At 41.9% G+C, this 26,216-nt stretch overlaps 1 protein-coding gene across 1 annotated transcript in view; it reads right to left on the bottom strand.

Annotated features, from left to right (window-relative positions):
* The window catches only part of CCDC3 (coiled-coil domain containing 3), a 124,342-nt gene extending 104,953 nt beyond the window's left edge, over positions 1 to 19,389 (bottom strand). Inside the window, exons 1-2 of the mRNA XM_045874420.3 lie at positions 18,775 to 19,389; positions 16,261 to 16,435 (exon numbers count right to left, since the gene is read on the bottom strand). Coding sequence (XP_045730376.1) covers positions 16,261 to 16,435; positions 18,775 to 19,148 — 549 coding nt within the window. The 5' untranslated portion in view covers positions 19,149 to 19,389. The remainder of the gene's footprint in view (positions 1 to 16,260; positions 16,436 to 18,774) is intronic.
* Positions 19,390 to 26,216: the final 6,827 nt, after the last annotated feature.

Genomic DNA, 26,216 nt, shown 5'->3' with positions numbered 1-26,216 from the left:
TTAAAAAAAAAATCCATTTAAAGTGCAAGACAGACTAAAGATGGATTTTCCTGTAGGAATGCAAAAAGTTCATTGATAAGGTTTCAGTTTCTGCACTGCAACTAGCTTCTAGGAGACTCACTTTTTGAGTTCTGATGTGGTATTTTCTTGATTTTTTTTTTTTAAGATCTTATTTATTTGACAGAGAGAGACACAGCGAGAGAGGGAACACAAGTAGGGGGAGTGGGAGAGGGAGAAGCAGGCTTCCTGCAGAGCAGGGAGCCCGACGCAGGGCTTGATCCCAGGACCCTGGGATCATGACCTGAGCTGAAGGCAGACGCTTAAACAACTGAGCCACCTAGGCGCCCGATTTTATGATTTTCTTGATTAACTGCTGGCTCAAACCTCACTTTAAAAACTACAGATTCTCTTTCCCATTTCTATTTGCTTTTAATCATGAGGGGGAAAAAAAACAAGTAATGCTGTTCTTTCCCTCCCTTTCCCTCCCATGATGTTCTTAATGGGCCCAATCAAATAAAGATCGACTTCCAGTGCCATTCAAGATAAAATAAGTCAAACACAGCCTATGGCTCCTACTGATTACAATTAAAATCTCTGCACAGAATACAAAAGGCAACCACCTGATGACTTTGAAAACTAAACAATTAGAGACAATGGAACCTGAACCAACAGAGGCTGAATCATTGTACTATACAGCACCAACTGCAGGACAAATCCCTCACTCCTATCCAAAAGACCCAGGAAAGGGGTCCCAGTGTACTAGAGAGTATGGAGTAAGTCTCTGGATTTCTTCTCTTTTTCTGACTTTTTTTCTCACCCACCTTAAGGCCAACCGTGACTCAGGTCTGCAGGGTCATCATGATATAGAGAAGTAGAAATAGATAACCTGAATATACTCATCTATTAAAGAAATTTAATGAGTAGTTTAAAACCTTCCAACAAAAGAAAACTCCAGGACCAGATAACTCACTGAAAAATTCTACCAAACTATGGACCTAATTGTGTCCCTCCAAAATTCATAATTTGAAGCTCTGACCCCCCCGCCCCCACTACCTCAGAATGTGACTATTTGGAGACAAGGCCTTTAAAGAAGTCATTAAGTTAAAACAAGGCCATTTAGGTGTGCCCCAATCTCACATGACTAGTACCTTTGTAAGTAGAGGAGATGAGGATGCCTGGAGAGACACTAGGGATGCTCACACACAAAGGCATAACATGTGAAGAGACAGCAAGAGGGCAGCCATCTGCAAGCCAAGAAGGGAGGCTTCAGAGAAACCCAACTCTCCTAGCACCTTGATCTTGACTTCTCGCCTCCAGACTGAGAGAAAAAAAATTGTTTAAACCACCAATTGTATGGTTTTTTGTTATGGTATCCCTAGTAAGGTAATACACAAATATTTAACAACAACAACAACAACAAATACCAATTCTACACAATCTCATCCAAAAAATCTTAACAAAATCTCATCCAAGAAGAGGGAACAAAACTCATTTTGTGAAATTATTACTCTGATACCCTTTTTTGATTACAAGAAAATTACAAATATTCCTCATGAACAAGGTATTAAAAAATCCTCAAAATATTAGCAAAGTCCATCAATATATAAATAGTAAGGCTTATCCTGAGAATGTAAGTGTGGTTCAGTGTTTGAGTATCAATGTAGTTTCACTTTATTAACAAACTAAAGAAAAATCTCATGATCGTCTCGGATCCAAGAAGAGCATTAAACAAAATTCAACTTCAACTCATGGTTAAAATTCTTAGCTAACTAGAAATAAAAGCGAACATCCTTAACCCGATAAAAGTTATCTTCAAAAAAACTATAGCTAGCGTACTTAAAATAGGCAGTCCATTCTCACCACTACTAGGCAGATCATATGGTAAGTCCTAGCCAATGCAGTAAGAACAAAACACACATAGACTTGAAAGAAATAAAACTCTATTCATTGACAAAATGATCATTTACATAGAAAATGCAATCTATAAAAAGCTTTTAGAATAAGTGAGATTACCAAGACTGTGGGTTACAAGGTTACTATGAAAAATATACCATTGTATTTCCATAGACAAGCAACAGACTATTAAAAATAAGAACATTAAAAGGAATACCATCGATCGTAACACCAGAAAAGGAAATAATGAGGTATAAATCTAACAACATATGTACAAGGTCTGTATGCTGCAATCTTAAACATGTAAAAGTACCAAACAGGAATCCTAGAGCTAAAGAATAACTGAACTGAAAATTTCAATAAAGCAGCTCAATAGCATACCATAACAAGTGCCAGAAAGGATTGGTAAGCTTGAATACAGGTCAGCGGAAATCATCTAATCAAAGGAACAAAAAGAAAAAATGAAAAAGAGCAAAGATAGCTTAAGAGACCATCAAGAAGACCAACTGATATACATTATGGGAGTCCCAAAAGGACGAGAGGGAGAGAAAGGGGCAGAAAGCTTACTCCAAGAAATAATGGCTGAGAATTTCCCAAACCTGGGGAAACAAACAGACATCCAGATCCAGGACACCTAAAGAACACCGATAAGATAAACCTCAAGAGGCCCATACCAAGACACATTATTATCAAACTGTCAGAACATAAAGGTAGAATTTTCAAAGCAGCAAGAGAAAGGGGACTTGTGACACCCCCTCCCCAAAAAGACTATCAGAGGATTTTTCAGAAAACTTGCAGGCGAAAAATGAGTGGGGTGATATATGCAAAGTACTGAAAAAAAAAAAAAAGCCAACTAAGAATAACCTTCAAAAATGAGAGGGAGATAAAGACTTCCTAAGACAAACAAATGCTTAGAGAGTTCACCATGTGCCTTACAAAAAAAAAAAATGCTAAAGAGAATTCAAGTTGAAATAAAAGACATTTAACAGAAACCTAAGAGATTAAGTAGGAATATTTAAGTACAAAATATTTATATTTTGTAAATATATAGACAAAAATAGAATACTGCAGCAATGTAACAGTGGTAGGCAAATTACTCCTACTACTATAAAAGCTAAAAAACAGAAGTATTAGAAACTAAAACTAAATTTTGTTAATAAATATATTTATCAACATAAACTGTGACATTAAGAACACAGCATGTGGGATTAGGATCAAGATAGCAGAAGAGAAGGATCCTGAGCTCACCTCATTCAACAACACACTAAGTCTGCAATTACATATAGACAAATCTCTCAAAGAATAACCTAAATACTAGCAGAACAACTCTTCCACAACCAAAGATATAAAGACCGCAATGAAAAGGGTAGGAATGGCAGACACAGTCTAGTCAGGACCCACACCCCTAGCATGATAACCCACAAGCAGGAGGGATATCACAGGGATTGAAGTCCTCCATGAGAAGGGAGGGGTTCAAAGCCCACATAGGGACCTGCATCAAGATGAGCCACCATAATGCCTGGCTTAGGAAAAAAAAAAAAAAAGGTCGGGGGGCACCTGGGTGGCTCAGTCAGTTAAGCATCTGCCTTCAGCTCAGGTCATGATCCCAGAGTCCTGGGATCAAGCACTGCATCGGGCTCCCTGCTCAGTGGGGAGCCTGCTTCTCCCTCTCCCACTCCCTGTCAAATAAATTGTGCTCTCTCTCCCTGTCAAATAAATAAATAAAATCTTAAAAAAAAAAAAAAAATCAGAGGAGCTTAACTCCAGGAGAGCAAAAGGGCTATAGAACACCAAGACTCCACTCTTAAAGGGCCCATATACAAACTCACTTGCTCCAAGACCCAGCACAGAGTAAACAGTTTGATAAGCACCTAGACCACACATGAAGGACATTAGTTGACCAATTCTAGGGCATGTGCCAGAGGAGCACGGATCTGTAGGAATTTTATCCAGGAATGTAATTGCTGGCAGGTGCCATTTTTCTTGCTCTCCTTCTGCCTAGCTAGCCTGACATGGATGCGAAACAGTTCTGACACTTCCCATCTACCTTGCTAGCACCATTTGCCCTACCCCTGCCCTACCACTGCAAACATGCCGTGCCCCACCCACCCACCCCAGCAGGTACTTGTCTAATGTGGCTCCTGTCACACCACACCTGACATGTGGCCTTGGCAAAATGCCCCCCCCCATGAAAGCAGCTCCTACCCAGCACACATCCTCAGCCAAAACCAGTACCCCCCATGAGCTCCTGCTGTGCCAGACATACCCCCCCAATCAGTTCCTACCCTGCCACACCCAGCAGGTGGTCTCAGATGGGACCAGCACCCCTACAAAGTGGTTCCTGTCCCCCCACACCTGGCTAATGGCCTTAGAACCAGTGCTCCACCAAAGTGGCTCCTGCCCAGGGGTAGGGAATGAAGCCCTATGCAACAGTGCAGACAGCAACCACAGGTAGGACCCTCGGCCAGCTACTCCACTCATCAGCTCCACCTACCAGCATGCCCACATGTCTCAGCCCAGCCACAACATGTACCTACTCAGGGGATGCCCCTGAAACATCTGGTTCTGGTGACCAGTTGGACTGCACTTCTGGGCTCCACAGGACTCCTTCAAGACCAAGAAATGTCTACCTGATCTACCTAATTACACAGAGCTAGGCAAAATGAAGAGAGAGGAGAATGTTCCAAATGAAAGAACAAAACAAAACCTCAGAAAAAGAACTAAATGAAATGGAGATAAACAGTGTACCTGATAGGAAATTCAAAGTAATTTCCATAAAGATGCTCACCAAACTTGGGAGAAGAATGGATGAACACAGTGAGAACTTCAACAAAGAGAAAATCTTAAAAAACAATAAAAGCTGAAGAATACAACTGGGGGATATTATACTAAGTGAAGTAAGTCAATCAGAGAAAGACAATTATCATATGGTTTTACTCATATGTGGAACATAAGGAATAGTGCAGAGGACAATAGGGAAAGGGAGGGAAGACTGAATGGGAAGAAATCAGAGAGGGAGACAAACCATATGAGACTCTTGACTCCAGGAAACAAACTGAGGGTTGCGGAAAAGGAGGTGGGTGGGGGAATGGGGTAACTGGGTGATGGGCATTAAGGAGGGAACGTGATGTGATGAGCACTGGATGTTATATGCAACTAATGAATCATTGAACATTATAACAAAAATGAATGATGTACTATATGTTGGGTAATTGAATTTAAATTTTAAAAAAAAAGGATACAATAACTGAAATGAAAAATCCACTAGAAGGAATAAACCACATATTCAAGGACACAGAAGAACTGAGCGGTGATCTGGAAGAGAGGGTAGTGGAAATCCTCCAAGGTGAATAGCAAAAAGGAAAACAAAGGAGAATAATTTAAGGGAACTCTGGGATAACAAAGCAGATTATCTTTCTCATTATGTAGTTCCCAGAAAGAGAAGAGAAAGGGGCAGAAAACTTGCTTGAAGAAATAATAGCTGAGAGCTTCCCTAACCTGGTGAAGGAAACAGACATCCAAGCCCAAGAATTAGAGAACCCCAAACAAGAGTGAAAGATAAAAGGAAAATCTTAAAGGCAACAACAAAAAAAGCAACTAGTTATGTACAGAGGAACACCCCTAAGACCATGAGCAGATTTTTCAGCCGAAACTTTATAGGTCTGGAGGGAGTACACCAAAGTATAATCTACATGCTAAAAGGAAAAAACCTATAATCAAGAGTACTCTACCTGGCAAAATGTATCATTCAGAAATGAAAGAGAAAGAGAAAGAGAAAGTTTCCCAGACAGGCCGAAGTTAAAGGAGCTCATCACCACTGAAGTGGCCTTACAAGAAGTGTTAAAGTACTTCTTTAAGCAGAAAAGGCCATCAATAAACTTAAGAAAACTGGGAAAGGAAAAATCTCATTGACAAACACAAACATAAAAGTAGTGTATTGACTATTTATAAAGCTATTATGAAAATTAGAAGACAAATAGCAAAATCAACTAGATCTACAGTAATTATTTAAGGGATACACAAAATAAAAATGTAATATATAGCATAAATTACATAAAATGCTGGGGGTTGTTAATGTAGTGCTCTTAGAATGTGTTAGACCCTAAGCAACTGACGACTTAAAATAGACTGTTATGCATAGGAGGTTTTAACTAAACCTCATGGTGACCACAAACCAAAAACCTTTAATAGACACACAAATAACAAAGAGAAAGAAATCCAAGCATAACAATAAAGTCATCAAAGCACAAGAAAGCAAAAGAACTATAAAAACACTATATACAAAAATAAACTCAAAATGGATTACAGACCTAAATGTGAAACCTGAAACCATAAAATTCCTAGAAGAAAATATAGGCAATAATTTCTCTAACATTAACCATAGAAACATTTTTCTAGATACATCACCTCTGGCAAGGGGAACAAAAGCAAAATTAAACCATTGGGACTACATCAACATAAAAAGCTTTTGCACGGCAAAGGAAACAACAAAACAAAATGGCAACCTACTTAAAGTAGATATTTGCAAATGACATATCTGATAAGGGGTTAGTATCCAAAATATATAAAAGAGCTTATACAATTCAACACCAAGAAAAACAAATAATCCAATTTAAAAATGGGCAAAGGATCTGAATAGACTTTTTTGAAAGACATACAAATGGCCAACAGACACATGAAAAGATGTTCAACATCACTCATCATCAGCATAATGCAAATTAAAACCACAATAAGGTATCATTTTATACCTGTCAGAATGGTTAAAATAAAAAAGACAAGAAATGACAAATATTGGCAAGGATATGGAGAAAAAGGAACCCTGGTGCACTGTTAGCAGGACTGCAAATTGATACACCTGCTGTGGAAAAGAGTATGAAGGGTTCTTCAAAAATTAAAAATAGAATTACCATATGATCCAGTAATTCAACTACCAGGTATTTACCCAAGGAATACAAAAATGCTAATTCAAATATATGCACCCCTATGTTTACTGCAGCACTATTTCTAATAGTCAAGATACAGAAGCAATGCAAGTGTCCATCCATAGGTTAACAGATAAAGAAGATGTGGGGTATATATACACAATGGGATATTACTCAGCCATAAAAAGATCTTGCCATTTATAACAACATGGGTGGATTTAGAAGGTATGATGCTAAGTGAAATCAGAGAAAAACAAATACCATATGATTTCACTCATCTGTGGAATTTAAGAAAACAAGCAAACAAAAAAAAAATCTGTTTTTTAAAGATTTTATTTGAGAGAGAGTGAAAGTGAGCAAGCAAGAGAGAGAGAGAGCGAACAAGCAGGGAGAGGGGCAGAGGGAGAGGGAGAGGCAGACATTCATCCCACCCCAACCCCTGATGAGCAGGGAGCCTGATGTGGGGCTCAATTCTAGGACCCTGGGATCACAACCTGAACCAAAGGCAGACGCTTAACCAACTGAGCCATTCCAGGTGCCCCAAAACAGACTCTTAAATACATAGAACAAACTGCTCCTAAAGAAGAAGAGAGTGAGGGACTAGTTGAAATAGATAAAGAGAATTAAGGGTGCACCTATCATGATGAGCACTGAGAAGTATATAGAGTTACCGTACAAATATCATGATAGGTTATACTTCAAAAAAATAAAGTACTACCAAAAAAAAAAAACCCATAAATCAACACAATAAAAGTACATAGTACTTTTAATGATTACTTTAAATGTAAATGGCCTAAATGTTCCAATCAAAAGATATAGGGTGACAGGATAGATTAAAAAAAATAAGACCCTCTATATGCTGCCTACAAGAGACTCACTTCAGACCTAAAGACACATACAGACTGAAAGTCAAGGGTTGGAAAAAGATATTCTATGCAAATGGAAGAAAAAAAAAAGCTGGGGTAGCAATACTTACTAGGCAAAATAGACTTGAAACAAAGACTGTCACAAGAGACAAAGAAAGGCATTACATAACAATAAAGAAACCAATCCAACAAAAGGACATAACAATTATAAATACCTATGCAACTAACATAGGAGCATATGAATATGATCAAGCAAATATGAACAGACATAAAAGAAACTGACAGTAATACATTAAGAGTGTGACTTTAACACCCCACTTATGGCATTGATACATCATCCAGACAGAAAATCAATAAGGAAATAGTGGCTTTAAAGGACAGGTTAGACCAGATGGGCTCAACAAACATATATGGAACATTTCATCCAACAGCAGAATACACATTCTCTTCAAGTGCACATGGAACATTCTCCAGGATAGATCACAAGTTAGGCTACAAAACAAGTCTCAAATTTAAGAGGACTAAATTCATATCAAGCATCTTTTCTGACCACAAAAGAAACTAGAAGTTACAAGAAAAAAAAAATTGGAAAAAATACAAACATATAAAGGCTAAACAACATGTTATTAACCCAGGGAAGAGATCAAAAAGGAAATCAAAAAACACCTTGATACAAATGAAAATAGAAACACAGTGTTCAAAAATCTGAGACATAGCAAAGGCAGCTCTAAGGGGGATGTTTATAGTGATGCAGGAGGCCTAGGTCAAAAGAAAACAAAACAAAAACCTCAAACAATCTAAATGTACACCTACAGCAACTAGAAAAAGAAGAACAAAGCCCAAAGTTAGTAGATGGAAGGAAATAAAGATCAGAGGGGCAATAAATGATATAGAGACTAAAATTACAATAGAAAAGATCAATCTAAGAATGGGTTTTTTGAAAAGATAAAACTGATAAACCTTTAACCGACTCATCAAGGGAAAAAAAAAAAAAAGAGGACTCACACTCAGAAATGAAAGAGAAGTTACAACTAACACCACAGAAATACAAGGGATAAGAAACAACTACCAACTATACAACAAACTGGAAAACCTAGAAGAAACAGATAAATTCCTAAAAACATATCAACTTCCAAGACTGAATCAGGAAGAAATGTAAAATCTGAATAGACTGTTAGCAATGAAACTGAATCAGTAATCAAAAATTCCCAAAACTCCAGGAGCAGAAAATTTCACAGGTGAATTTTACTAAACATTTAAAGTAGAGTTAATACCTATCCTTCTTAAGCTATTCACACAAATTAAAGCAGTGTTTCCAAATTCATTCTACAAGGTCAGCATTACTCTGTTAGCGAAACCAAAAACACTACAAAAAAATTATAGGCCCATATTCCTGGATGAGCAGAGATGCAAAAATCCTCAACCAAATATTAGCAAACACAATTCAAAAATTTATTAGAAGGATCATTCACCACAATCAAGTGGGAAACCAACACGATACAGCACATTAACAAAATGAAGGATAAAAATCAGATTATCATGACAGATGCAGAAAAAGCACTTGACAAAAATCAAACACCCATTTATGATAAAGAATCTCAACAAAGTGAGTACAGAAGGAACATACCTCAACATAATAAACACCATGTGTGAAAAACCACAGGTAACATCATACTCAACAATGTAAAGCAAAAACGTATCCCCTACAACTAGGAACAAGACAAGGTTATGTTCACTCCCATCATTTTTGTTCAACATAGTACTGGAAGTCCTAACCAGAGAAATTAGACAAGAAAGAAACAGCATCCAAATTGGAATGGAAGAAGTAAAACTGTCTCTATGTGCAAATGATATGACATTAAATATAGGAAACCCTAATTTACAAAATTAATATACAGACATCTGTTGCATTTCTACACAATAATGAATTATCAGAAAGAGAAATTAAGAAAACAATTCCATTTACAATTGCATCAAAAATAGTAAAATGTGGGCGCCTGGGTGGCTCAGATGGTTAAGCGTCTGCCTTCGGCTCAGGTCATGATCTCAGGGTCCTGGGATCAAGTCCCACATCAGGCTCCCTGCTCCTTGGAAGCCTGCTTCTCCCTCTGCCTCTCTGTCTCTCGTGAATAAATAAATAAAATCTTTAAAAAAAAAATAGTAAAATGCCTAAGAATAAATTTAACCAAGAAGGTGAAACATCTGTACTATGAAAATTATAAGGCACTGGTGAAATAAGTTGAAGACACAAATGGAAAGACATACCATGCTCACGGATTGAAAGAATTAGTATTGTTAAAATGTCCATACCACCCAAAGCAATTTACACATTCAATGTAATCCCTATCAAAATACCAATAGCATTTTTTCACAGAAATAGAACAATCCTAAAATTTGTATGGAACCACAAAAGACCATGAATAGCCAAAGCCATCTTGATAAAGAACAACAAAGCTGGAGGGATCATCCTCCCACATCTCAAGCTATACTACTAGTCAGTAGTAATCAAAACAGTATGGTACTGGCACAATAACAGACACACAGATCAAAGGAACAGAATAGACAGCCCAGAAATAAACCCACACATATATGGTAAATTCATCTACAAAGGAGGTAGCAAGAATATACCACAGAGAAAAGACAGTCTCTTCAATAAACAGTGTTGGAAAAAGTGAACAGCTACATGAAGAAATGAAACTGGACCACTTTCTTACACTACATACAAAAAGAAATTCTAAATGGATTAAAAACTCTAAATGTAAGACCTGAAACTATAAAACTCCTAAAAGAAAACATAAGCAGTAAACTCTTGGGCATCGGTCTGAGCAGATTTTTGTGTAAGGCTCCTCAGGCAAAAGCAACAAAAGCAGAAATAAAAAATTGAGACTGCATCGAACTAAAGCCTTTTGCACAGTGAAGAAAACCATCAACAAAATGAAGAAGCAACCTACTAAATGAGAGAAGGTATTTGCAAAGGGTGTATCCAATAAGGGGTTAATATCCAAACCATACAAAGAACTTACATAACAGCAAAAAATAATCGGACTTAAAAATGAGCAGAGGACAGCAAAGGAAACAATCAACAAAACCAAAAGAAAACCTATGGAATGGGAGAAGATATTCACAAAGGACATATTAGATAAAGGACTAGTATCCAAAAATAAAGAACTTACCAAACTCAGGGCACCTGGGTGGCTCAGTCGTTAAGCATCTGCATTCGGCTCAGGTCATGATCCCAGGGTCCTGGGATCAAGCCCTGCAGCGGGCTCCCCGCTCCACGGGAAACATGCTTCCCCCCTCCCACTCCCCCTCCTTGTGTTTCCTCTCTCACTGTGTCTCTCTCTGTCAAATAAATAAAATCTTAAAAAAAAAAAAAATTACCAAACTCAACACCCAAAAAGACCAAAAAAATCCAGTCAAGAAATGGGCAGAAGACATGAACAGACACTTCTCCAAGGAAGACATACAAATGGCTAATAGACACGTGAAAAAAAATGCTCAATATCACTCAGCATCAGGGAAATCCAAATCAGAACTACAATGAGATACCACCTCACACCAGTCAGAATGGCTAAAATTAACCACTCAAGAAACAACAAATGGTGGTGAGGATGTGGAGAAAGGAAAACCTTCCTACACTGTTGGTGGGAGTGCAAGCTGGTGCAGCCACTCTGGGAAATAGTATGGAGGTTCCTCCAAAAGTTAAAAATAGAGCTACCCTACCACCCAGCAATTGCACTACTAGGTATTTACCCAAAGGATACAAAAACGGTGATCCGAAAGGGCACCTGCACCCCAATGTTTATAGCAGCAATGTTCATAATAGCCAAAATACGGAAAGAGCCCAGATGTCCATCAACAGATGAATGGATAAAGATGTGGTATATATATATATACACAATGGAATTTTACTCAGCCATCAAAAAGAATGAAATCTTGCCATTTGCAATGACGTGGATGGAACTATAGGGTATTATGCTAAGCAAAATAGTCCAAGAAAGACAAATACCATGTGATTTCACTCATGTGGAATTTAAAAGACAAAACAGATGAACATAGAGGAAGGGAAGGAAAAATAAAATAAGACAAAAACAGAGAGGGAGGCAAATCCTAAGGGACTCCTAACTATAGGCAACAAACTGAGGGTTACTGGAAGGGAGGTGGGTGGGGGAAGGGGTAATTGGATGATGGGCATTAAGGAGGGCACTTGATGTAATGAGCACTGGGTGTTATATGTAACTGATGAATCACTAAATTCTACCCCTGAAACTAATAATACACTATATGTTAACTAAATGGAGTTTAAATTTTTTTTAAAAATGGGCAGAGGACCTGACTAGACACTTTTCCAGGGACATACAGAGGGCCAGCACACACAAAATCATGCTCAGCTTCATTAATCATCAGGGAAATATAAACCAAAAGCACCATAAGGTATCACCTCGCACGTGTTAAGACAGCTATTATCCAAAAACTAGAAGATACCATGTATTGGCAAGGACGTGGAGAGGAGGTAGGTCCCTCATACACTGTTGGTGGGAATGTAAACTGATACAGCTGCTATGGAAGACAGTATGGAGGTTCCTTTAAAAATTAAAAATAGAACTACCAAATGATCCAGCAATCCCACTTCTGGATATAAACCCAAACTGGATGAAATCAGTACCTTGAAGACTTATCTGCGCTCCCATGTTCAGTGCAACATTTTTCACAATAGCCAAGACAGGGAAGCAACCTACATGTCCACTGACAGATGAAGGGATAAAGAAACTGTGGTGTATATATACGCACAAAGATTATCTAGCCTTTACAAAGGAGATCCTGCCATTTGCAACAATGGACGAAGGATGGACCTTGAGAGCACTATGCTAAGTGAAATAAGTTAGACAGAGTAAGACGATTACCATATGAGCTTAGATGTGGAATCTAAGAACCAACCAAACACACGCACACAGTGAGATACTACCACACACCTATTAGAAAGTCTATTTTTTCTGACCATACCAAGTACTGATGAGGATGCAGAACTAGAGCTTGCATACATTGCTAATACGAATACAAAACTTTGCTGTTCTCATAAACAGTTTTGCAGTTTCTTACAAAGTTAGACACACACTTACTGTATGACCCAGCAAACCCATCCTAGGTATTTACCGAAGACACGCTGACATTTATGTGCATACAAAAACCTGTACATGTGTCTTTATGGAAGGTCTAGTAGTCTAAATTTGTGAACTTAAATCTCTCTCAACTGATGACTGGATAAATAAAACCATAATACATCCCTACAATGGAATATTCAGTAATTAAAAACAAAGTGAACTACTAATAAACAACACAATTTTAAATGTATTATGCTAAGTAAAAGCAGCCAAAATTAAAAAAAAAAAAACATACTGTAGATTCCATTCATAGGACAGTCTGGAAAATGCACAACTAGTGTTGGAGAACATATCAGTGGTTCCCGTGAGTTCAGGTGAGGGTAGGGTCTGACCAAAAAGAGGGCAGAAGGGAGGTTCTCTTCAGTGATGGTACTTTTCCGCACTGTGGTTGTAGTTGTGATTATACGGTAATGTGCATTTATTAAAACTCATAACAGCATATGCAAGAGAGTGATTTTTACTGTATATGGATTTTCGATCTTAATGTAGAAAATGAGGCAGAAAGAGACAGAGGCTTCTGCTTCCTTAGACATCAGATCTGTCTGGATGAGAGACAGGATTCATTTAACAAATGTGTAAGACCCATAAAAAAATGCACCAAGTATACAACAGTAAACAAAACAGATATCCCTGCCCTTGGGTCATTCAGTCGACTTGAATAGACAGCGTCTGAGGAGTAGGAAAAGAGAGACCAAGTAGTGTGAACAGGCTGCCATCTTTAAACACAACAAACCCCTCCCCTCAACTATTCTACACTTCACCTGCAGCCTTATTATATGTAGTAAACCATCCACAGGCAAACTTCATCAAAGAGTTGTCTACCCTCACTCATGCCCCACCACCTTACTCCCTCATATTATGGAAACTGTCCTCATTTAGGTCACCAAAGAGAGGATACTCCTCAGTCATCATTTTACTTGACTTCTCAACAGCTTTTGACTCTGATGATCACTCATTCTTCTAGAAACACTCTGTTACCCTTGACTCTTCTAGCTTTCCTTGACTCTTCTACCTCTCTGACTGTTCCTTCTCAGCCAGTATTCGCATTCCACAAGGCTCAGTCCTACCCTAGGGCCTATATTTTGCTCTATGTGCTCTCCCTTGAAAATCTCATTCACATCCAGCCTCAACTGACATCTAATTATTGTTAAGTCCCAAGGTCTATCTGCCACTTAGAGCTCTTCTCAAAGCTCTGAACGGATAGATCCAACCACTATTCAAGATCTCACTTGGCGCAAAATGGCTCAGATGGCTCAAAAACACCTCAACTCTGTACGTTCAGTATCTGACATATGAATTCCCCTGCCAAACCTTTCCTATTACATTTCTCCGTGTCTGTCCTGGCATGCAATTCACATGCCAGAAACCCAGGAGTTATCTTTGACCTACCTCCACCTCCTTTGCAACCAAACCATCAGGAACACCTACTTATTTTCTAAATCTCTTCCCAATTTTTCCACTTTACTCCATCCCTACTGCCTCTACCATAGTCCAGCAACTACCTGGTAGCTTTTATAACTACTACCTGTTCTCACCACATCATTTGGATTCCTTCCAACCCAGTTGGTCTTTCAAAATGTAAATTTGATCTCCATCGCCCCTTCCTTTCACAATATAAAAGGTTTCCCATTACAGTTAGGACAAAGCCAAAATCCTCACTAGATCTAGCCCCACCTCCAGCTCTTGTCCCATCCTTCTCACTCACTCCCTTTGCTCCAGACAAGTAGCTTTCTTTCATTCCCTCAAAGGCACCATGAACTCTGCCACCACAGGGCCTTTGGACTGCACTCCTCTCTCCTTGATCCCAACATTAACTAGGATGCCTCTTCATCCATCAGATCTTAGCTCCAGTATCAAGTCAACAGAGAAGGCTTTCTTTACCCTTAAGTCTAGGCCAGATTCCTGGATTTTTTCAGAGCATAGGTTTCCATTTAAAAGTATGCAATCATTAATGGGGTCTTTTGATTCTGTCAATCACCAACACTAGTACTACACACTCCAGGAGAACAGGCACTTTGTATTTTGCTCAACATTGAAAAACTAGCATCTAACACAGTAGCTCTTTATAGTAGACACACAATATTGGCTAAAGATTGGACTCTGCAGTCCCACAAAATGAGGTATGTATAATATCCTCCATGCCCGCACTCTTTGTAATAGCTAAGTACTGGAAACCAACCTAACCACCTATTAACAGAGGACCTGATCAAATATATTGTGACACATGCACACAATGGAACACACTACGCAGCCTTTAAGGCAACTTTATCTGCATTGATATAGAAAGATCTTCAGAATGTACTTGTGAATAAAAGCAATGCACAGCAAAGTGTGCATAGTGGGCTACCATTTGTGTCAAAGACAACAGTAAATAACACAAGTTTGAATTATTTGTTGGATGGAAATACTCCAACATTTATAAGAAACTAGGAACAATAGCTACTTGTTTGTAGAGTAGGTGGGAACCGGGTTGGGCGGGCATCACAGGTGGGAGAGAAACTCCACTGACTACCATTTTACACTTCTAGACTTGGGGACCCATGGGAGCCACTTACCATGTGCAAATTAATTCATCAACCCATAAAAATAGTCCTTGTCCCATGGGATACCTCAAACCCCACATCAGAATGCTCCCAGCAGTCTGTCACACTGTCCTAAAAACATCTCGGATGGGAGACTGGGACTGGGGCCACCTCCTCTACTGACCCAGTCTTACATCATCCCAGCTCCAGTATGGCAATGCCGTTTGGGAAAGGGACAGTCTTCAAAATCTGCCTCCAACTCTGGCATCTGTCCCAGATGGGCAGGTCCCTTTTATATCTTCAGACCCCAAATTATCTTAACCCTTACAATTCCACAACCACTTTGGCCACCCTGTACCTCTAGGTCTTCACAACTAGAGTTAACAATCATGAAAGTGTTAGCTCGGACAACCATTTCTTTGACGACTTTTTCTTCTCCCTTAGAAGAGTCCCTAGAGCCTTATGCAATCAATGACAGTAATGATATAAGAGTCCTAACAGCTCTCATGTGCTGAGTACTTACTCTGCCAGGCACTAGGTTAAAGGCTCTAATTTTTTTTTTTTTACATAGTTAAATCATATTGTATCAACCCTATGATGTAGATGGTTTCCATTTCACAGAAAAGGAAACTGAGGCCATGTGCCAACCTTCATTCCATCTGTTCTCTCACTTTATGAGGAACCCCAGAGTAAAGCCTCAGGAATCCAGTTTATGAGCAGTGTTTTGGGGTTTGTTTTGTTTTGTTTTGTTTTTAACGGCCAGAGTAACAGGAGGGATAATACTCTTTGGTCTGGGCTTCTGGAAGAGCACTCTGGACTCCTTTGGTCACGGAATTCAGACAAGATGTAGTTGGTCTATTATTTTGCTGTGACCCAGGGAACAGCTAGTTCTTACCCTATTGTCTTCCTGGATCTCCCAGTCACTGGAAAAAGTTGCCAACTGCTGCCCTTGAGAACAGTTCGAAAACTGGAAAAGGCTGGAAAACATCCTTCTGTTCTCTTGAGTGTCTGGAAAGATGGCATCTTGGAAATTGACTCCGTGAGGCAAGAGATTATAATTCTCATCCATCCTAATAGGAAAAAAAGAAAAAAAGCAGAACTGTAGACTGGACAGCCATAGGGTATAGCAGCCTTAATCAAGAGTTGTAAAGACTGACGGTCTTGCCATTACGCAACTAGGTCTCACATGGCTCTCATTACAGGACTTACTATTTCTAAATGTTTCTCTGCCTCACACTGCATGAGTCTATCCTTAAGGTTTTCCCAGAGGGGAGTTTAGGTGAAGGGCTGCAGGGGGTGGGGATGCATATGTGTTTGTCTACTTGTAGGTCTCCCAAGTGGCCTTCTTTCTCACCGAGTGTTGTTTCTTGATCAAAGGAAAGCCAGTTCTAAGGACCCAGGTTTGAATCCTGCCATTGCTACTGATCTTCTATCGAAAGAGAGATGAATTTCCTCGATTATCTAAGCTTCACTATCCCAGTCTGTAAAAAGAGGAGGAGAATAGCACTTTCTTGCTGGTAGTGGAAGGACTGCATTAGATAAAGTGTCTGGCATAGAGTGAGTGCAATATAGATGTTAACATTTTTATAGAGCTAAGAATAAATCACCTGTTGGAAAGATAAAGAAATCATGTAGAGAGAGAAGAGGTCGAAGTTACCCTCCAGCACAAAGAGGGGATGTAGGGTTCACCAGGGAGCCTCCACTACCACTTTCCCCTGTGACACTGCCCAGAATCTGTTCTTGTCTCACTGGGTCCCAGAATAACAGGGGAGGAATGATTTGTATGCAGTTGTTAACTTCAGGGCAACACAGCCCTGTGAAATGGAAATCTGTCAGACTACCAGTTGACTCTGTATTTCTGCCCTAACTTTTTGTAAATATGTCAGAGGGAAAGATTAAAGAGCTGGCTGACCACCACAGAGCCACTGGACAAAGCTCTTTCATGATAAAAATCAGGAAAAAATAACGTCTGCTCAAGTCCTCCAGCTCTTTTTTCTTTGGAAAATAAAGTTTCAGTGATTAATAGCTTTATAGCTGGGGTCTCAGTATCCTTCCTAAAGAGAAATATGAGAAATCTGAGTTAAGTTTCTCTGTATCAAGGATACTAGCTCACTCCTTGCTGACTTTATTTAGAAACTATACTTCCCCAGCAATTAAAAAGAAAGAAAAGAAAAACAACTTAATCTCACTAAACCACTCAAGCCAACACAAAGCACGCCATGTAATCTAAACTTAGAGGTTCTGGCTTCAATACGGGAAACATGTGTTGCCATGAGCTTATGAACGCCCCTCGGTGGATCTCACGGTTTTCTTTCTCAGAGGGATGTGAAATCTCAAGAGGTTAAAAGTGAATCCGCAGACTGGGGTCCTAGCCATTCCAAAAGTCCTTGTTGCCGCTTCAGGGACTGGGAAGACTGGAACCATTACCAGCCTCAACTATGGATTAATTCACTCACTAGCTTGATAGGTAGGTTACATTCTAGTTCAAGGCTTCTCTCAGCTGCTCTACATCACTCTAATTCAACGGGAGACAGCCAATGCATTTAGGGTTCCACCTGCTTCAAACCCATTGACTGAATTCTTATACACGCGAATTGACTGCAGGCCAACTTTCATGGAACTTGACAGGATTCCAGGAGTCTCCAGTCAGAGAACCTCCTGCCTGCTTCACCTATACTCTTCAAAGCACTACAAGCCAGGTCTTCCCCGCCCCCCCCCCCAGCAGGCCCCCACATAAACCTTTGCTATTTTGAAAAGCCCAGCGCTGAGGTCGGCTGGTGGTGGATAAGGGGGTGAAACAAAGGGACAGCTGCGCGGCATTCCACACCATGCCTATCCTGGCATTTAAGCAGGTGGGGAAAAGAGTGACTATTCCTTCTGCAGCTAACCTGCACCAGGTGTTCGGCATAACCCGGTTTCTCACATTATGGAACTGAGGATCCGGAGGTTCTTCAAAAGACAATTTGCTCAGAAATCACAGGAAGAGCAGAGCCAGAATTCCAACGAGAATCTGACTTCAAAGTCTGGTGTTTACCCCCCTCACCATCCCAAGCTACTCCCAGGGAATCCAATTAAAAGTATAAATTTAAAGAAGAGTCAAATGGATTTTTGGAAACTATTTGGGGCTTTTGCCTGAAACACTCTTCAACGCTTTAAGCACTGAAATCATCCCTGTCTTGGGGTGTTGTTCTGTGTTTTAACAGCCTTAGCCAAATACACCCCAGGACCTTTGTCGAGACGTCCCACGGAGCAGAGAGAATAGAGAGTAAGGAAAGGAGCCCAAGGCGTATTCCAAAATGGTACGGACAGGATTCCCTGTTGTTCCTGACCTGGCTCCGGATAACGGGGCCCTCGGGAAGTCACGCGGATAGCTGCAGGAGAAGGAGTGGGCGGGACGTGCGGCGCTCACCTGAGGAAGAAGAAATACGAGTAGTCCTGGACCACGGTGTGGGAGTGACACGAGAAGTAGCCCAGGCCAGTGAGGTTGAGTCTGGAGCCCGCGGGCACCTCGAGCATGCTGCCCCACGCCTGGTCGCACAGCATCTCGATCTCGGCCGAGTAGAAGAGCCCCGCGTCGCTGGCCTCGTACTGCCACGGCAGGTAGTTGTACAGGCCGTGCACCTCCTGGTGCAGCGCCAGCACCTTGGCGTACACGATGATCTCGGCCAGCTCGGCGCGGCAGCCCTCGCTCAGGGGTCTCCACTCGGAGGGCAGCTGACAGCCGCGGGCGGCCCCGAGCCGGCCGGCCAGGCAGAGCGCCGCGAGCAGCAGCGGGCGCAGCATGCCTGCGGCGGGAGCGGGCGGCCGGCGCGGCCGGGGTCGGCGCTGCGCCCTGGGCGCACTAGCCTGGGCGCATGGCGGGCACTCCCGGGACTAGCAGGACGGAGCGGCGTGGCGCGCGGCCGCCGGGAGCGAGAGGCGTCGGCGAGCCCGGAGCGCCCGCCCCGGGGCCGACAGCGCCGCCCCGCCGGCCGGCGAAGGGCAGCCCTGCGCGCTGGGCTCGGAGCGCCGCTCTCTCAGCCGCCGAGCTTTCGGCGCCCGGCCCTCGCCCGCGACGCTTTAAAGGGGCCAGCCGCCCGCCTCCTGGGCCTGCCCCCCGCGACGGGGCGTGGGCGGCGGCGGGCCAGGGCGGGGGGGCGGCCGCGGCGGAGGTGGGCCCCGGGCCAGGGGCGCTCGGCAGCCGCTGCGCGCCGTGTCCGTCTCGCCCCACCGCCCAGGCCCCGGCGCGGAGGTGGGGGGAGCGCGGGGGCTGCGCGAGAAGGTCGCTCGCTGCCGGGGGCGGCGGCCCAGCCCTCCTCCAGCGCCCCACGGATGCGCTGGGTTAAAGCTTTCCAGACGGAAAGCCTGTTCCAAACCCGCGGTCTCCTGACAATGAGCGTTGTTGCTTTGCATGATTCCTCGGTAGACGCGTTTACGTTTTCTGTGTAGTTCTTTTAGGGTCAAAACGCGTAGAAATCAAATCTGACTTTTGCTTCGCAGAGGTGAATCAGCGTGGGCTAATAAACTTTTTTGGAGAGTTCTCTCTTTCACTCTCTTTCATGTTGCTTATTATTTCATGATAATCTTAGGAAACCCTTAATAAAGATTTGAAAAGCCGTTTTGTCCTGATTTTCCTAAAGCTGCATGATTTATGTAATTCCTACTGCCAGATTCTGAACACCCTACACCTGTGGAATAAATTAGGAAGTAAATTCCAACCAGCTTTTCACAAGTCAGTGCGTGAGTCTGATGAGACTCAGACTCAACAGTCTCTTTCTCTCTCAGCTTAGCAGCTTTTATCCCCAGATTGCCGTTAAGTGTTCCTAATGTAGTAAGAAGAAGAAAAAAGAGGATGTTTATTTATAACTATATTTATAATATTTTTACATATGTATTACATTGTACATATAATCATGCATTCCGTGCTGCACGTCATATATATTGCATGTAATATATATTTATAATAAATGTATAAGCAGAACTGCATTAAAATGGAAGACTCTTTGTCCTATAAGCATCTTATTTACTAGGGTTTCTGCAAGTCTGAGTCTTGGAACCCAGCTAAATCCTTCCATGCACTGAAGGGAAAGTTCTTAGGGAATTCTGGAAGGAAAGGTAAGGAGAAAAGAGGATAAAGAAGCAGGAGAGGAAGTTTCAAGGCTGTGCCTCACCTCCCTATGGCCCCCAAATCTTCTTTCTGTGATCCCTAAATCTTCAGTTAGGGCAATTTAATTCATGAGTGCTCATTGTGACTGTAGTCTGAAAGGCAACTCTGTGGTCCAGATCCCACGCCTGCAGGACAGGGACTCCGGAGGAAGAAGCGGTGAGAAGGGCAGCCTCAGGCAATAGGGGGACAACCAAGGGAGGCCTTTGGGCATCCCCAGAACTGGAATGATCAGTACTCCAGCCAGCACTGCCCAGCTGGTGAGGGTATGGGAGGCCCCAGCTGACATGCAGTCACATTAGCCCAGAATCTGATCAGTGACTCAGTCAACCAAGTTCTTATTCCTACAAAGTCCGCTGTGATGAGCCTAAAAGCAGATAGAAGTAAGAGCGAGGGCTTCTCACAGATAATAACTAATACCTGCATATCTAGTAGTCAGCCTAGGGCTTTGATGAATTTTGCAGAAAAAAAAAAAAAAACAACAGTTATCATTAGAAGGAATCAAGTGAACAGTAGTCCTGATAGTGTATATGACCCCCCCACACATACACACATGCCCCATGGTAGATACCAGACTTTCACACGATGGGTAAATGGTGCTCAAGGATGACCTCCGACACTATGTGTCAGCACTGCTCACTTGTCTCTCACTGAACATGTAAATTAGGAAACTTTATCATGTCATGGTCTTAGTCTGCTAGGGCTGCCATGACAAAATACACAGATTAGGTGGCTTAAACAACGGACATTTCTCTTATTACAGTTCTAGAGGCCAGAAGTCCAAAATCAAGACGTCATCAGGGTTGGTTTCTGGGGAGGGCTCTCTTCCAGGCTTGTAGACAGCTGCCTCCCCTCTGTGTCTTCACATGGCCTTTCCTTTCCTGCATGGAGAGAGAGATCTCTGATGTCTCTTCCTTCTTGTATAAGGACACCAATCTATCAGATTAGAGGCCCACCCATGTGACCTAAGGAAGTAATTACTTTCCTAAAGTCTTCATCTCCAAATACAGTCTCATTGGGGGTCAGGGATTCAACTTGTGAATTTGTGGGGGGGGGGGGAGGGAAGGAGATACAATTTGGTCCATTACAGATATTAATAGGCATTCTGCAGGTTTGCCACAGAGAGAGGGGATATAAAATGGTTTGTATTCCTGGCAAGCAGACTTTGAGCAAGCATTGCCAAATTGTATTAACAATTGCTAGCTTGTATTCATTGCTTACTGTGGGCCAAGCACTACTGTAAGGACTTTGAATGTGTTACCTTAATTAATCCTTCAAACAACACTCTTAAGTACATACGCCATCATCCTCATTTTGTAGATAAGGAAACTTAGGCACAGAGAGATTAATTGACTACCCAAGATCACAGAGCTGGAAAGTGACTGAGCCGGGATTCAAACCCCAGCATCAGACTCTGGAGTATGTGCGTTTAACTACAACATGAGAATATGAACAAAATAGGCAATGTTTTAAAGGTGCAAGTGGACCATTCATCTAGAAGTGAATATATGCATAGTAATAACCTTAGCATAATCGCCAAGGATCACTAAAGCAGTATGTCATTGGACTAACATTAATTTTGTATTAACCAGCAACCCTGCTCTGTGTTAGTCTTATGCTGTAACTTAAACAGACAAGATGGTAAGCAAGCTTTTCATTTGCATCTTCAAGCATCTCAGAAGCCCAGGAAAGATTTGTCCACTCAACAGATCATAAAACCCTGACTTTTCTTTCCAATCAGACAAGCAAATTAAAAAAATATGTATGCATGGCTGATTTCTCTCTTCTTTTATAAACTTGACAGAATCCAAACTCTTCCAGTCCTACCCAGAATGTATTTTCCAAAAACGAGCACCTTTGAGAGATTGCCATTCTCCTGGATTCTTCACAGAAACGTCAGTCATGCTTCTCTTCTCCTCTGTCAGGTCAGGCAGAGTGCCGCACCGACTGGGGTGATTTACCTCGGGCCATGAGGGTGTCCTCTGGTGAGCATCTTCTCTTCAGGGACTAAGAATTCCATACAAGCAGAGTGCAAGGTAGCCAGGGTGGGAAGCAAAAATTCTATCAATGAATGATTGGGCTTACAAGTGAATGAGCCACTTCCACTCCTTGATTCCAAGACCCATATGTTCTGACTGTGGGGAAACAGCATCCTGGATTATTCTGTTTCAAAGCACATCTGGTATTCTTTTTTTTTTTTTAATGATTTTATTTACTTATTTGAGAGAGAGAGAGAGCACAGAGGGAGAGTGAGAGGGAGACGCAGACTCCTTGCTGAGCAGGGAGCCCAACACAGGACTCTATCCCAGGACCCTGAGATCGTGACCTGAACAAAAGGCAGACACTTAACTGACTGAGCCACCCAGGCACCCCCTGGTATTCTTTAATATAGCACCCATTCCTTTCAGGGTATGACTCTCAACTGACACAAAAGAGTGTTCAGTGAGCCATTCTATTACATTAGTGAGCTTTCAAAATTTGTCCAGTTGCTTCTAGTTGATGGAGTATAGGAGAAGACCAGTTAATTCCATGGCCAAGAGCCCACTGCTGCATTCCCTTTGCTATAAAAGAAGCAATGCTATGGAAATCACTGATCAGAAATAGTGCTGTGGGAGATACCATGATGGGGTGTAAGGGGTTCTATGAGTCCATAGATAGTGCTACTGGTGGAGGCATTGTGGGGCAGGGAAGGTGTATCCAGGTCCAGAACGTGCCAGTTCCAATGAGGACAAATCTCTGTCCTCTCCAAGATGGAAGAGGTCCAATGTAATCAGCTTGCCACCAGGTGGCTGGTTGGTTCCCCCAGTGAATGGGACCATATTAGGGGATCAGTATTGGCCTCTGTTGCTAACTCAGTAGGCTCTCAGCAGTGGTGTTTGCCAGGTCAGCCTTGGTAAGAGCAAATCCACACTGTCAAACCAATGCATAGCCTCTAATCCTACCACCATGGCCTCTCTTTTCATGGGTCCATTGAGCAAGCACTGGAGTGGCTAGGAAGAGAGAATGATATCCACAGAGTACATGATTTGTCCACCTAATTACTGAGAGCTTCTCTTCGTGAATGCCTTTGGTCCTCATTTGGGGGGGACCAAATGGGTGGATGGGACACAAACATCTTTATAATCTGACCATTCCAAGAGGTCCATCACAGACCTCTTCCCCAGACATCCTTGTCGCCCATTTTCCAAATCTATTTCTTTCAAGTCCTTAGCAATCTGTGATGGTTAATTTTATGTATCAACTTAAATGGGCCACAGGGCACCCAGATTAAACATTATTTCTGAGTGTGTCTGTGAAGATGTTTCCAGATGAGATTAGCATTTGAATCAGTGGACTCAGCAAAGTAGGCAGCCCTCCCCAATATGGGCCAGCCTCATCCAATCCACTGAGGGCCTGAATAGAACAAAAAGTGGAGGAAGGAGGAATTTGCAACTCCATCTTTTTTCTCCTTGCATCACTCCTTTAGCTGGGACATCTCATCTCATCTTCTCCTACCCTCAGAATTTACACCATTAGGTCCCCTGCTTCTCAGGCCCTTGGACTCAGAATGATACATACCATTATTTTTCAAAAGGAAAATAGTCATATCCAGCACAAGGCATAGATTTGCTACAAAATCCTAGAGCTTGGTGCTGTGACTATCCTGTCGGTGCTTGCCCAGAGGCTCCTTATGGCATGCCCATTTGCCACAGACACTTTAAGTATCATTGGACCTGATGGGTAAAAAGCCCCAAGTGATACGTGGCTTATACTACAGGCTGAACTTGTGGCAGGACATTCTTTTCCTTGTTTCTACTTAAAACTGGTAGCCTTATCATTGATTCTGTAGATGATCCAAGTAGCACATTCAAATGCTGTGTGTACTGTATATATTGCTCCCCGAATACAAAAAGGCTCACCAAGCATTTTTCCTTTTTTTTCATTGTAGGTGGTCCAAAGAACAGCAACTTTACTTTCCCTTGGGAAAGTGACATTTAAACTTCCAGAAACTTCACTGAGGTCACAGGCCGCTGGATTTTTGTGGGATCTATCTCCCACCTTCGAGTTCCCATTAGGAACGCCTCTCAGGTATCTGCTACTTTATGAACATCAGGGCCAATCATCATAATGTCATCAGTGAGGTAGAGTATGATATTTTGCGGAATGTCAAGACAATCAGGATCTCTGCAGAATAAATGTAGCAAAGAGCAGAATTGGCCTAGCCTGAGGCAAGACTGGAAAAGTGTACTGTTAGCCCTGACAAGTAAAGCCAAACTATTTCTGGTGGTCTTTACAAATTGGTATAGAGAAAAAGACATACACCAGGTCAGCAGCTGCAAAACAAACACCAAGGAACATGTCAGTTTGCTCCAGGAAAGATACCATATCTGGGGCAGCATCTGAAATTTTAGTTACCACCTCATTAGTTTGCAGTAGACATTGCTCCTTCTTCAAGATCCATGTGACTTTTGCCCAGGCCAAACTGATGAGCTCAGGGAGGGAGATGTGATAAGCATCGTGTTTTGCGTAGGTCTCAGCTGGGGTCTGGACCAGCCCTTGTGGTTCTCATGATGAATGCAAGATGCCCTCAGCAATAACCATCAGGACACTTCGAAAAAAAGTTTATTACTTACAAGTCCTGGAAATTACACAGAACACCTGAGGCCACACGGCAAGGTCACGGGTAGAAAAAGAGCAGGGGTCTGGAGTTCTGCTTTTATTGGGGTTGAGGGTGGGATGCCTAGGGTTTAGCAGACTCCTTCACTGGTGAATTTAAAACATAAGACCAGAAGTTTACAGCCTGGAACTAGAAAAACCAGCAGCTCAAATGCTCAGTTATCAAAATCAACTGAGATCTCTAAAAGAAAGGAGCCTGGGGGCAGCTTGACTCTTCATCTAGTCCTGTAGCTGCACTGTGTTTATTCAAGATAGCTGTCTTTGAAGTGCAGGCCTCTTTGAAGTGCATGCCTCAGCCATCAAAGCTTCAATCAGACATTTGCATCACAAAAAAAGAAAAAAGAAAAAAACAACTGTCAGAGCTTCCACTACCTGCACTTCTTTCATGCCTTCAGCCTCAGTATTAGTTTTTACAATCCCCGCCCCTCACCCCCGAGGTGCAGTATTACTTCTGACTTCCTTTCTCGGTATGAATGGAAATCCTAGGGGCTTCCACGTAGCCCTTCCTACCCTAGCGGCCGTCACCCATGGATCAGAGAGCACATGTGGGGGACTCTGCCACTTGCCAACTATGTCTATTCCATATACACCTCCAGAAACAGGGAAAATAACCATTAGCTGAGTCTCTGAACCAAACTGGCCCAATATGGGTCTGATTTGAGCTACACTTCATCTATAATCTGAACACTGTAAAATTTTACTTTGGTGGTGGGGCCCTCTGGGATTAAGATCGTTTCAGAGCTGGTGTCTAAAAATCCCCAAAACGTCTTGGTATTTCCTTTTTCCAATTGGCAGTCATTCCAGTAAATTGCCTCTGGTCCTTTTAAAGAAGTCCTAGAAGAATAATTACAATGTATACTTGTGGCAATGATGCAGAGTCCTTCCTCAAGGTAGCTGGTCTACCCTTCAATCAAAGGGCTCTGTCTCTGTGAATTTACCTATGTCTGGAAACTGGGTAAGAGGCCTCAACTCTCCTCGGTGGCAACTTTCTGCTATGAGGCTTACAGTTTTTCCTGTTATAAAGATCAAGCAATATTCTAGTAGACTCCATA

The sequence above is a fragment of the Mirounga angustirostris genome, unplaced genomic scaffold (genome assembly GCF_029215605.1).
Source record: "Mirounga angustirostris isolate CCGP_5_RB_7025 unplaced genomic scaffold, mMirAng1.0.hap1 SCAF_5, whole genome shotgun sequence".
NCBI lineage: Eukaryota > Metazoa > Chordata > Mammalia > Carnivora > Phocidae > Mirounga > Mirounga angustirostris.
Note: the sequence above shows the minus strand (reverse complement) of the source record. Positions and strands in the feature narration are given on the sequence as shown.